Here is a 13,868-nt window from a genome sequence, read left to right as displayed (position 1 = left end):
TGGAGGGAGAAATTTGAGGACTAAAGGCTGTTTCAGTGTCTCTCAAATTGTACTGCATTGCTAAGTGCTAATAGTATTTTTCACAAGGGACCCAGCATACTGACTGAAGTTCTTGAGTTGGTTCCATTTCGGCAGGAATTTAAAAGATGATGTCCTTGAAATATGAAAGCGTTTGCTAGAGTAGCCTCAGCTTTTCGGTGAGCAGTTACAGAATTGCAGAATTTGTTCATCTAGGTTTAATGTCATCATTTCAGAGATGGAGGAAACTGATATTCAAGAAGCTGATATAGCTTCTTCAAGATCACAGACTTAGTATGTGGTATTGCTGGAACTCCAACTTGGGTCTTCTCAGCTCGCAAGTTCTAGCCTCCATTCCCATACTCTGTGGCCAGCTGGTTTCTGCTGAGGGACCATCAGGAGTAGTTATGGTGAACTGCAAATGCTGTAGTTGGAGAAGAGTTAGGATGCAACCTGATGGTTTGTTAGGGAAGTCTAGTCACTGTATTATCTCTCTTCAAAACTGACAAAGCATTTCACACACATTATTTCATTTGGTTCTCAGTGAGACAGTCATTCTCATTCTAAAGATAAATTAAATTGAATTTCATTCCTTTTAGATTTATTGTTATGTATTCTGTCTTATTCCTTCCTCCGTATAAATTTTAAGCTAGTTAAATTCTGGTGCTCAAATTAGGTCTTTCTAAAGGCAGTGAAAGAAATCTCTGCAAAATAAGGAGGAACTCTTTTCTCTTCCTCTGCAGCTGCAAGAAAGCCAATGATAACCTGTGTGACAAAACTGACCTTGCAAATGTTTGTTCTAACAAAGGAGTCACGGGATTGTATAGATCAATTACAATACCACGTTAGAGATGGAAAGTTGAATAAGCACCTTCCTTGTCTTCAAGGAATTCACAGTGTATTTCAGGAGGCAAAAGCAAATAGACAGTTATGATACAAAGCAATGTTTCAATTAAGGTATTAGCCAAGTACTGGAAGAACAGAAAACTTTGGCATCTCATGATGAAGTCAGGCAATGCTTCACCAAGGAAGTGACATTTGATCTGAATAGTGAATAAAAGAATAGTGAATAAAGGAGAAGTTGGAGGTAAGAGCATTAATGCATGTGAGCCATTAACTGCAAATGCTTGCAGATGTTTTTCAAAAAAATCCTGGCTGTGTGTGGTGGCTCATGCCTATAATTCCAGCACTTTGGGAGGCCGAGGTGGGAGGTTCACTTGAGGCTGGGAGTTCAAGACCAGCTTGGGCAACATAGTGAGACCCCTGTCCTTAGAAAAAATTAAAAAATTAGCTGGGTGTGGTGGCACGCTCCTGTGGTCCCAGCTACTGGGGAGACTGAGGTGGGAGCATCATTCGAGCCCAGGAGGTTGAGGCTGCAGTGAGCTGTGATTGCACCACTTCACTCCAGGCTGGGTGACACAGAGCGAGACCCAGTCTCAACAACAACAACAAAAAAACACACACACACACACACACACACAAAAAACCCAGAATGTCTTTGGGGAAGGGTAAGTGTCTCCTTGAGACTGAAGCATGGTGTTCTAAGTGAGAAATGATGGGAAAATTGGGGCAGATATGGGAACCTATGCAAACTGGGAACCATGAAAGTTTTTAAGCAGAGTGACAACATGTAAATTGCTTTTTAGGGACATAATGGCATCAACATGGAAGCTGGCTTATAAATGTTTGAAGGCTTTTGCAGTGATCTAGAGTGAGGGGAAGGGAATTATAGGAACCTAAACCTGGACTATGGAAGTGGAGTGTAGGAGAGAGTGGCCGATTCTGGTGCTGCTGCTATGACCAACTTGACAGGACTTGACGACTCTGAATAGTGCAAGAAGGTGAGACAGCGTAGGCAATGAGTTGGATTTCTAGTCTGGGAGGCTGGGTGGAGATTGTCACCTTCACTGAGACAGAAAGCACAGATATTAAGTAGTGTTGGAGGAACATTGTGAATTTAGTTTGAAATATGTTAAATTCAAGGTGCCTGGGAGATACAAATGAAGTGATTGGAAATACTGATTTGAACCTTGGGAATTTTAACTTAATTTTTTTTTTTTTTTTTTTGCTTAAATGAGAAATCTAACAGAGTCAAAAGTTTTAGTTTACTTTCAAGGTTGCAGGTAAAGAGGAAAGCGTAATAATTATTTCTGGATTTGGCAAGGAAAACTCACAAGCACTTATAACTTCCAGTAAACAGAAATGTTCATCTAAATATTATTCCAGAAAAAAAAATTCACTAAGATAACCAGTCAGAATTACACTTTTCTAAGGTTAAAAGTTACCGTCATGTGGCAGAGCAACCATCTCTAAAATCCAGGAATGACTCCTTTGTTAGAAAAAACATTTGCAAGGTCAGTTTTGTCATGTAGATTATCATCTGCTTTTTCGCAGCTGCAGAGGAAAAGAGTTCCCCTCATTTTATAGAGATTTATTTCATTGCCTTTAGAAAGACCTAATTTGAGCACCAGAATTGAACTAGTTAGCAACCAGAGTAAAGAAGACAAGCCTGAATAGCTTAAAACTTACACTGAGGAAGGAATAAGACAGAATAAAATAATTATTAACAATTGAATTTATGGAGCATGGAAGTTTTTGCATGAACCAGAGACAATTAGGCCCAGAGGTCTGTGGGTGATCAATTTATTTATTTATTTATTTATTTATTTATTTATTTATTTATTTATTTTTGAGATGGAGTCTCTCTGTCACCCAGGCTGGAGTGCAGTGGTGTGATTTCAGCTCACTGTAACCTCCGCCTCCTGGGTTCAAGCGATTAACCTGCCTCAGCCTTCTGAGTAGCTGGGATTACAGGTGTGCACCACCACACCCAGCTAATTTTTGTATTTTTAGTAGGGACGGAGTTTTACCGTGTTGGTCAGGCTGGTCTCGAAGTCCTGACCTCGTGATCTGCCTGCCTCAGCCTCCCAAAGTGCTGGGATTACAGGCGTGAGCCACCGTGCCTCGCCTGTGGGTGATTCATGTATGGTGATTAAAGTCATGGACGTGGATGACTTCCTTCCAGGAAGACAGCTGAGGGCAAGGGAAGACAAAGCCCCAGGACAGCCCTGGGGTGCCAGCATCCCTCTGCTCTGCATGACACATTGGATCTCATTGTACCAAAGGCCACAGTGGAGACCAGACCCAGGGCTTCTAGCCAGAAGTTCAGTGGATGTTTCTCTGCACTGGGGGTATAATTAAAGTCCCTGGTGATGCAACCATTTAGTGCAATTTTAAATCATTATGATGATAGTATTTTAATGTCTAGGAGTTTGGCTTATGACAGAGTGACATTCCAATGGCAATTCTATGAAACTCTTCCCTATCATTTCTTCTGAATGTTTACTATGTGCCGTCCACACACCATGCCAAGCCCCTCTCAGAAATTCCAAGATGCAATGACAGTTATCCTTTTTATTTTGTAATAAAGGAAACTGAGGCTTAGAGGAGCTGAGTGTTTTACCCATGGGACTCAGTTCCCATGTGGTAGAACCAGGAGGCCAACTCATATGTTCTGGGTGTGACTCCAGAGCCCATGCCCAAGGTCTTGGCCACACTGTCCTCCTCGGTCCCCAGCTCTGTGGCCGTGGTCTAGGTGTGAGACTGAAGCAAAGGGAGTGAAACAACTTCCTCATCACAGTGTAGCGTCTGCATTTTTCTGTGTCTCCTGTCATAACCTGTGGAAGGAGGAGAACTGGTTTTTGCTTACTCCTTCCCTCCTTCACTGTCCTCCCTTGACTAGCTGATGATATGATGACTTCGGTTGAAGAATGGAAGAGCCTAGAGTAAAATTTCTTGGGCCGGTTCTCATTGTTCACATTAAAATACAGGCGTTTGCTTTGCTTTGAAATCAGGTAAAATCAGTCCTTAACAAAGCATACACCGTAAGGGGAGACGCGGATGTGGCACAGTACTACTTTTCTTTGGAACATATTTTATCACTAGAGCCTTTGGATTTAAATTCAATGCACATTTTTTGATCTCTTTAACTTCATGAGGCACAGGCTAGGTGCTACTGTGGGGCAGAAATAAATGGGAGCATACTCTGTAATTTCAAGGATCTTGTGGTTTAGTGGTGAAGGCAGACTTCAGATGTGAGTTACAGACCAAGTCCGAATCAGGGTTATAAATACAAAATTGTACTTGGTATGTGGAGGCTTGCTTGGATAGGAGGGAATGCTGGAGAAGGGACTGGCAGAATGAGTGGGAATTAAAGAGGAAAAAGAGAGAGGGTAGATGATGTGGACAGGAATGGGAGGTAGGAAAGTGCTGGGAATGATAAGGAATTCTGGTTGTCCAGGACAACTGGAGCCTAGGGGGTCAGGCCACAATACTGAAAAGTTAGTCATCAAAGCCAATTGAGTGAATGCCAGTTCCTGAAGGCTCAGTTCATAGAAATAAATTTGTTGAATTTATCAAAGTATCAATTTACCTAACATTGTTTTAAGAAATATTCATTTTGGAGGCCAGGCACGGTGGCTTATGCCTGTAATCCCAGCACTTTGGGAGGCTGAGGCAGGAGAATTGCTTGAAGCCAGGAGTTTGAGACAAGCCTGGGCAACATAGTAAGATCACACCTCCATTATAATTTTAGAAATGAAAAAGAAAAAATATTCATTTTGAATATTCAATGAGTATAAATATATTCTTTTTGACTGTAGCTAATGAATATATATTTTAGCAGCATTTAAGATATTTTTGTTCAACTTCTTGAAGCTAATGATTTAATCTTATGGTTGTATTTTTATATAGTCACAAATATTTTTCTGAACATATTCAACACATGTATTTTTCCTGTGAATGTAGTAACAACTGCAACAATTCCTATGGGAAATTTCCACTTTATACTCTTATCCTTTTGATTTTTCATAGTCAGATTCTGTTTTGCCAACCCACTGATATTTTTAATCTCTTTCTTCAATTTCACTGAAATTCAATAAACACAACAAATCTACTCATTGTCAAAAATTGAAGAAACTTTTTCCCATAGTTTTCATAGTTCATAACATCTTATTGGGTGGGAGAAATTTGTCACATTTTACACATTTCACAGATGATGAGTGAGGTGGTTTTCATGATACGCAGCCTGCCTGGCTCTCAGCTGTCTCCAGCTTCACAAGATTGTGAGGGCAGAGAGGAGCGCAGAGTTAGGAAGGAGGAAAATGGGAAAAGAGAAGGGGAAACTGGGTAGAAGGGGAAGCATGAAGGCCCAGAATGTTGGTCCTGGCTCCTCCCAACCTCTTTAGATCACCTGGATTCATTCAGTACAAAGTCTGTGAACACATTTTCAGTAAGTGATTACAGCTGGTAAATTGCTCGTTAGGTGAATTTACGTACTGGCAGAGTTACCCTGGTGGGGATGTATAGAGCTGATGGGACAGGACATGTGTGAATGGGGTCCCACAGCTGACAACGGGTAGAGGGATGGCTTCATTAGAACTGAGTTTTAGGAAGATAAGAGGCTTATGTAAGTTTTTACTCAAGGAAGAAATTAGATCCCACAAAGTATGAAGGGCACTATCAACTTCCCTTCTCCCACACAGTTTCTCTCCAAGATGTTCCAGTCCTACATTATGTAAGACTGTCCCATATTACTGAGACCAGCTTTATGTTGAGGGACTGAACATTACCTTAGATGTACATTACATAACATGACAGTCCTACATTATGTGGGACTGAAACATCTTGGGGAGAAATACTGAAGGGACTCCCTTTACCTAAATGTATATGGGCTTTGTATGAATTATGGATGCATGAGAGTGGCCAGCCATCTGGATCTAACAGAGCTGTCAAAGTAAAAGATGAAATTCACTATTTGATAGGAGTGAATTTGGTTAACTTCATATATTCCTTTGAAGATAAGCACTATTTCTTTTTTCAATTTCTTTTTATTTTTATAGATTTATGGTATAGAGATTTCTCAAGAAACTAAAAATAGAACTCCCCTTTGATCCAGCATTCCCACTATTGAGTATCTACTCAAAGGAAAGGGACTTTTTCTAATGCAAACTTAGGATGTATTGTGTTCTCCAAAGGGAAAGGGAAGTGGTGGTGAAGAATAAACAAAAAAGTCCTTACTAATTTTGCTTTAAACACATCTTTATATAGTCTGATTTAAAAATAAAAGTGCATTTACCACGTATATTTTTCATATATATATGTGTGTGTGTGTGTGTGTGTGTGTGTGTGTGTGTATGATCATTTTTCAAAACTGCGAATTGCTTGATGGTTTATTGCCTTTGTCAATAGTTCTCACAAGGAACTCCCAATACTTCTATATGGTGACTCAACTCTTTCTATCCCATCATTTTCCTGCCTGTTTGTTTTGTTTTGTTTTGTTTTATGTTTGTACCTTTCCTCTAACTCCTCTGCCATTTCTTTATTCAGATCATCTGGCCAATTGCAAGTCTTCTCACTCAACCTCCCTGTTTCTTTCCTCTAATCCCTTCAATCTGTCTTGTGCACATCTGCCATAATGATCTTAAAGCATAATAATCATGTCATTCCTCAGCTTAAAAACAAACACTCACATAAAAAACAAGCACTTTTATTCCCCAAGGAGTAAAGTCTATGCATTTCCTAAACTTGACCTTTACATCCCATTCAGACACATCTGTAAACTGTCCCTTCCCCATCTCAGACTCTTAGACAAATTGGAGTATTATCTATTGTTCCCTCAACATGCCCTGCATCCATTCTCCAATGTCTTCAGTATACCTGGTGCAGACGCAGTCTCCTCTGCAAAGCCCGCTCCCTCCCTCCACTTGGAATCAATCTCTCTTCTGAACACAGAGCTTCTGCAGAGGCCAATCCTTACTGTCTTGTGCTGCAACATTTGTGCTCAGGGGTTTGTGTTGTTTTGTTTCCACTCCAGGCTGTCATTTCCTTGCAGACATGGATCCCATAACATTTATTCTAGTGCTTTATGACAAGTGAGAATTCAATGACTATTTATTAAATTGAGTTCTTTCAGCAGAAAAAATCAGCGAAGCAGAAGGCCATGCGCCCCTCAAGAACTCCATCTGGGGCTCTTCATAGAAAAGGGAAAATGGCAGCCTGGCCCTTCTCCAGGCTGTGGAAAGTCTCTGATCCAATTCTCTTCCAAATGACCTTGGTCGCTGCTCTGTTGCCTGCTATTCTTGGTGAGTAGTGGGAAACAAGCCCAGATCGGCAACAAACAATCAAGATCATCTGTGCATTCACTTTTAAGGCTAAAAAAAAAAATGACTGAGCTTCTAGTAGAGACCCAGCTTCATCAACAAGTGGTTTATTTGACAGGCTAGAACTTAGGGATGGCTTCATTAGAACTGAGTTTTAGGAAGATAAGAGGCTTATGTAAGTTTTTACTCAAGGAAGAAATTAGATCCCACAAAGTATGAAGGGCACTATCAACTTCCCTTCTCCCACACAGTTTCTCTCCAAGATGTTCCAGTCCTACATTATGTAAGACTGTCCCATATTACTGAGACCAGCTTTATGTTGAGGGACTGAACATTACCTTAGATGTACATTACATAACATGACAGTCCTACATTATGTGGGACTGAAACATCTTGGGGAGAAATACTGAAGGGACTCCCTTTACCTAAATGTATATGGGCTTTGTATGAATTATGGATGCATGAGAGTGGCCAGCCATCTGGATCTAACAGAGCTGTCAAAGTAAAAGATGAAATTCACTATTTGATAGGAGTGAATTTGGTTAACTTCATATATTCCTTTGAAGATAAGCACTATTTCTTTTTTCAATTTCTTTTTATTTTTATAGATTTATGGTATAGAGATTTCTCAAGAAACTAAAAATAGAACTCCCCTTTGATCCAGCATTCCCACTATTGAGTATCTACTCAAAGGAAAGGGACTTTTTCTAATGCAAACTTAGGATGTATTGTGTTCTCCAAAGGGAAAGGGAAGTGGTGGTGAAGAATAAACAAAAAAGTCCTTACTAATTTTGCTTTAAACACATCTTTATATAGTCTGATTTAAAAATAAAAGTGCATTTACCACGTATATTTTTCATATATATATGTGTGTGTGTGTGTGTGTGTGTGTGTGTGTGTGTATGATCATTTTTCAAAACTGCGAATTGCTTGATGGTTTATTGCCTTTGTCAATAGTTCTCACAAGGAACTCCCAATACTTCTATATGGTGACTCAACTCTTTCTATCCCATCATTTTCCTGCCTGTTTGTTTTGTTTTGTTTTGTTTTATGTTTGTACCTTTCCTCTAACTCCTCTGCCATTTCTTTATTCAGATCATCTGGCCAATTGCAAGTCTTCTCACTCAACCTCCCTGTTTCTTTCCTCTAATCCCTTCAATCTGTCTTGTGCACATCTGCCATAATGATCTTAAAGCATAATAATCATGTCATTCCTCAGCTTAAAAACAAACACTCACATAAAAAACAAGCACTTTTATTCCCCAAGGAGTAAAGTCTATGCATTTCCTAAACTTGACCTTTACATCCCATTCAGACACATCTGTAAACTGTCCCTTCCCCATCTCAGACTCTTAGACAAATTGGAGTATTATCTATTGTTCCCTCAACATGCCCTGCATCCATTCTCCAATGTCTTCAGTATACCTGGTGCAGACGCAGTCTCCTCTGCAAAGCCCGCTCCCTCCCTCCACTTGGAATCAATCTCTCTTCTGAACACAGAGCTTCTGCAGAGGCCAATCCTTACTGTCTTGTGCTGCAACATTTGTGCTCAGGGGTTTGTGTTGTTTTGTTTCCACTCCAGGCTGTCATTTCCTTGCAGACATGGATCCCATAACATTTATTCTAGTGCTTTATGACAAGTGAGAATTCAATGACTATTTATTAAATTGAGTTCTTTCAGCAGAAAAAATCAGCGAAGCAGAAGGCCATGCGCCCCTCAAGAACTCCATCTGGGGCTCTTCATAGAAAAGGGAAAATGGCAGCCTGGCCCTTCTCCAGGCTGTGGAAAGTCTCTGATCCAATTCTCTTCCAAATGACCTTGGTCGCTGCTCTGTTGCCTGCTATTCTTGGTGAGTAGTGGGAAACAAGCCCAGATTGGCAACAAACAATCAAGATCATCTGTGCATTCACTTTTAAGGCTAAAAAAAAAGATGACTGAGCTTCTAGTAGAGACCCAGCTTCATCAACAAGTGGTTTATTTGACAGGCTAGAACTTAGGGAAATTTGCTTTATACATAAAGGAAATAGTGTTCTAGACATTTTCCCCTAAATTTTTATTTCTCCAGGAAAGAATTTCTCTCCCAACCATAACCTGAACAGGTCTATATTATCTATCACTATGACTAAACAATTTTCACTGCCTGTGGGTTTATTCAGGAGGTGCTTAAAAAGTAAATCAGCCTGGTATTTAATTCTTGCAAAGAAAGCAAAGTTAAGATTTTTATGCTTCAAGGGCTCCTTGCTTCTTCCTCCATATCAATCAAAATCAAACAGGTGTAAAAAAACATAAATTAAAAATGTTATTTTTACCCATTTCCCAGCCACCCTGTTTCTCTTCCCTGAGGCAACCAATATTATGTAAAGTTATTTTTAACACAATAATATGTTTCTGTTGAGGCAACTTGCAGGGACTTCTGACTTTGCACAGATGCATTTGAGTCAGCAGATATGGGGAATCTAATAGGTTGGTGAAGTTCATGTCTTTCTTCTTTTTCAGATAAATTATCCCAGGTGTAGTGGAGAAGGGATAAAAACTCTGCCTTTTATCATTATTGTTTATTGTTATCATTGTCATTATCTTTTGTGAATAAATATATATTACTGATCACTCACTAGGTGTATTGAACAGAGAGTATAATGGAGTTACGATTTTTCTTGACTAGAGGTGAAAAGAATGATCCCTGCTCTAAACATCATACCACAGAAACAATAAGATACTGTGTCCCAAGGTATAATTTTTGGTGCTCCTTGTCATTTTGGTGTCCAGGCAATTGTGATCCTCCACCCACTTTATCGTTTGCTGCCCCAGTGAATATTACTACGTTGACTGAGACACATTTCGAAACTGGAACTACTCTGAAATACACATGCCGCCCTGGCTATGCCAGATCCCATTCCGATCAGATGCTTACCTGTAATTCTGATGGCCAATGGACGTATACTACCTTCTGTACCCGTGAGTATCAACATTTATTTTTTTCATTTGTGCTTTTCTTATCTTTGGAAACTAAATTTTCTGAATCTTTTGTCACCAAGAAGACAGTTTGTCAATTACTGATTTCAATGTACATACTTGTGGCATTTTTTGAAAAACAAAGCAAAACAGAAAAATTGGGGGTAGTTAGTTTCATTGAAAAATAACTCTATTCTTTTTTTTTTTGAGATGGAGTCTAGTTCTGTCTCCCAGGCTGGAGTGCAGTGGTGGAATCTTGGCTCCCTGCAACCTCTGCCTCCTGGTTTCAAGTGACTCTCCTGCCTCAGCCTCCTGAGTAGCTGGGATTACAGGCATGCGCCACCACACCTGGTTAATTTTTGTGTTTTTAGTAGATACAGGGTTTCACCATATTGGCTAGGCTGGTCTCAAACTCCTGACCTCAAGTCCTCTGCCTACCTCGGCCTCCCAAAGTGCTGGGATTACAGGTGTGAGCCACTGGGCCTGGTCAGAAGTCTATTCTTTATAAAGTAATCCACCAAACACTTCTTTTGAGAAATGAACCACAAATTTCATTATGATACATTGAAAATCAAATTCACTTTTTAAAAAATTATAAAAAGGTAGGTGGCTAGAAAGTGGCAATGCAGTTTTCAAAAGAACTTTACTCAAAATATTTGCTGTGTTTTGAAGAAAAGTTACGATTCACTGTCAGTTGGGAATGCATTCTGTAGTGTTTTCCAATAGTAGGGGTATACAATTGATGCTTTCTCTTTTTTGTTCCTTTTGTGACATACATTTTGGAGTGGCCTAGGTTCTAAGTACATGCCATAGACATAGAATGAAGCAAAGCTCTCCCATCCCTGGTCAGCTTATTAAGTCCTGGACCACGTGTTCTACTGCTGCAATGATTTAACTGGGCATTTTTCTCCATTGGTAAAATGTACCAGAAAAAAACGAGATCAAATTTTGTATTAATTTTGAGGTGAGTCAGGGTTAGAAATAAGTTTGAATTTAAATCTCTCCGTGTTTCTGCAAGCAGAAGTGAACCTTGGTTAATTTCTTTTCTTTTCTTATGCTGTATCTGTGAGTACTTGGAAGTACTAATCATCATTTAAATTTTTCTCCCAGACAAACGATGCAGCAACCCAGGAGATTTACCTAATGGGCATGTGGAGATTAAGACAGATTTACTTTTTGGATCAGAAATAGAATTTAGCTGTTCAGAAGGGTGAGTGTGAGGTAATCTATGAACAATTCTTTTACCTTTATTTAAAAAGTAGCTGAAGTGTTCATATATTTCAAAATTTAAAATGATGTAAAAAGATAGACGTTGAGAATCCTCACTTCCATCCTATCTTCATACGCCCCATTCCTTCCTGTCCTCAAGCAAAGATCTATTTTTATTGGTTCCTATGTATCTTTCTAGTGTTTCCTTATACAAATACAAACTAAGAAGTTAGCATATATTCTTATTTTCCCCCCTTTCCTCTAATGAACCTAGTTTTGAATTTTGCTTTATTGTTTACTTATCAATGTATACTGGAGATATTTCCATGGTTTTGCGTAGAGACTTTCCTCATTAATTTCCTTTTACAATTGCATAGAATGTTGTTGTGTAGTTGTGTCATGGCTTCACCATCCCTTTGATGGATCCATGGATGTTTCCAATCTTTTCCTATTCTGAACAATGTTCTGACGTATTCTCTTGTATGTATGTCATATGTAGTTACATCTGAAGGGTAGCTTCCTAGAGGAGGCTTCCCTGGCTCAAAGAGTATGTATATTTGAAAATTTAAAAGATATCGTCCAACTGCTTTCCCTAAGGGTTTCATGTTTTGCAGAGTATGCAAATGTCTGTCTCTCCATAAACTCTCCAACTGTGTTGTCAAACTTTTGAAAACTTGTCAAATTTTTGAATTTTTCCCAATGTAAGAGGTGAAAATAAAATCTCACTATAGTTTCAATGTACATTTCTCTTTTTGTCAGGGAGGTTGAGTATATTTTTTTATGTCCAAGGGATGTTTGTATTTATTTGTGTACTAGTTAGCATGTCTGATGCCTGTTTTTTTTTTGTTTTGTTTGTTTTTTGTTTTTGTTTTTGTTTTTTTTGCTTAACTTGTTGAACTTTTTATTCTTAAGTTTTAGGATATATACATTTATACATACACATGAGTCTCTGCATAGCAGGATTTAGGCCTTAATTCTAATATACACTGTAACTTTTCCCACTCTGTGTGTGTGTGTTGGGGGCGGGGAGTGTATGTGTGTGTGTATATATATGTATAATGTTTTTGACTTGGCTATTGGTATTTTTTCCCCTTAAGGAGAAATTATTTGTATCTATGTTATTAAATTAATCAACTTCCCTTTTAGAAACGGCTTTTGGATTTTATGTCTTAAGGCCTTCCCCCAATATAAGGTTTAAAAATAATTGCCTATATTTCCTCTACTTTTATATTTTCATATTTTTTAATGTTCAAAGCTTTAATTTATTTGGAGTTAATGTACAGTATGTAGTATGAGGTACAGATTTTAGACCATATTTTTTCATATTGCTTTCCTACTGTCCCAACACCACTTATTTAAAAGTTCGCCTTTACTGATTTGGGATGCTCTTTGATACTATATAAAATTCATATACTTATCTAGGTCTATTTCTGGACTTCCTATTCAATGCCATTATTTTTTCTGTACATTTATGTACAAGTTTCACAGTCATTTAATAGTTGAGGCTTTATAATATGTTTTAATAGCCAATATGGGTAGTGTTATCTTATTACTCTTCTTTTCTGAAGTTTTCCCGACAGTACGTATTTTTCTATAAGAACTTTAAAGTTAGACATATTTTAAAATCAGTGCTAGATTAGTTTTAAAATTAATTTTATGTGAAGCACAGTGGCTCACACCTGTAATCCAAGCACTTTGGAAGACCAAGGTGGGAAGATCTCTTGAGTCCAGGAGTTCCAGACCAGCCTGGGCAACCTACGGAGACCTTGTCTCTACAAGAAATTAAAAAAATTAGCTGAGTGTGGTGGCATGCACTTCTAGTCCCAGCTGTGCAACAGGCTGAGGTGGGAGGATCACTTGAGCCTGGGAGTTCTAGGCTGCAGAGAGCCATGATAGCGCCACCGCACTACAGCCTGGGTGACAGGGCAAGACCTCATCTCGAAAAATAGATTAATAAAATTAACTTTAGGAGAATAGATATTTTATAATGTTGACTCTCTCTAGATAAGAATATGTTACTGTACAGAAGGCAAAACGTTTCCTCTACCCTCTTAGGGTCTCCACCAGGTCTGAGAATTAAGTTAACATGAAACAGATTACCAGGAGAAAAGCACACAGGTTTTAATTTAATAAGTACATGGGAATCTTCACAGGGAAATGAAGACCCAAAAAGTGGTCTTTGTACAAAGTTTCTTTATATAGATATCTCTTGGCCTTGACTCCCTGCCTCTGGTGATAAGAGTGTTCTTTTCCTTCAGGTATAGGGAAGGTATCTTTCCTGTGAGTTTCATCTCCTGCCTTCAGCAAGAAAAGGGGAGATCAGAGTGCCTTCCTGCATCTTGCTGTGTTTCAATTGCTTTCAACTCAAAAAACAATCTTTATGCCAAAGTGGTCTGTTTTGGCGTATTCTGCTACCCTTTGCTATTCTTCCCTCTGTTCATCTTCGTCTTTTTTTTTCCTTGTTTCTTCATGTGTGTTTCAGCTTTCCTCACAGAGATTTTGCATTTCTTGAAGAGTTTAAACCTCTA

General features: G+C 38.9%; 1 protein-coding gene across 2 annotated transcripts in view; it reads left to right on the top strand.

The window, feature by feature from the left end:
* The window catches only part of LOC105529685 (C4b-binding protein alpha chain), a 42,379-nt gene that overhangs the window by 1,601 nt on the left and 26,910 nt on the right, over window positions 1–13,868 (top strand). The window contains exons 2-4 of one of the 2 annotated variants that reach the window (XM_011966883.1): window positions 6,995–7,160; window positions 9,946–10,134; window positions 11,242–11,341. In XM_011966883.1, coding sequence (XP_011822273.1) covers window positions 7,019–7,160; window positions 9,946–10,134; window positions 11,242–11,341 — 431 coding nt within the window. In that variant the 5' untranslated portion in view covers window positions 6,995–7,018. Of the gene's footprint in view, window positions 1–6,994; window positions 7,161–8,859; window positions 9,029–9,945; window positions 10,135–11,241; window positions 11,342–13,868 lie in introns of both variants that reach the window. The other variant, XM_011966891.1, reaches the window with a different exon arrangement.

Source organism: Mandrillus leucophaeus, unplaced genomic scaffold (assembly GCF_000951045.1).
Source record: "Mandrillus leucophaeus isolate KB7577 unplaced genomic scaffold, Mleu.le_1.0 Scaffold1194, whole genome shotgun sequence".
In the NCBI taxonomy this organism is placed as follows: Eukaryota; Metazoa; Chordata; class Mammalia; order Primates; family Cercopithecidae; genus Mandrillus; species Mandrillus leucophaeus.
This window is presented reverse-complemented; position numbering and strand designations above follow the sequence as displayed.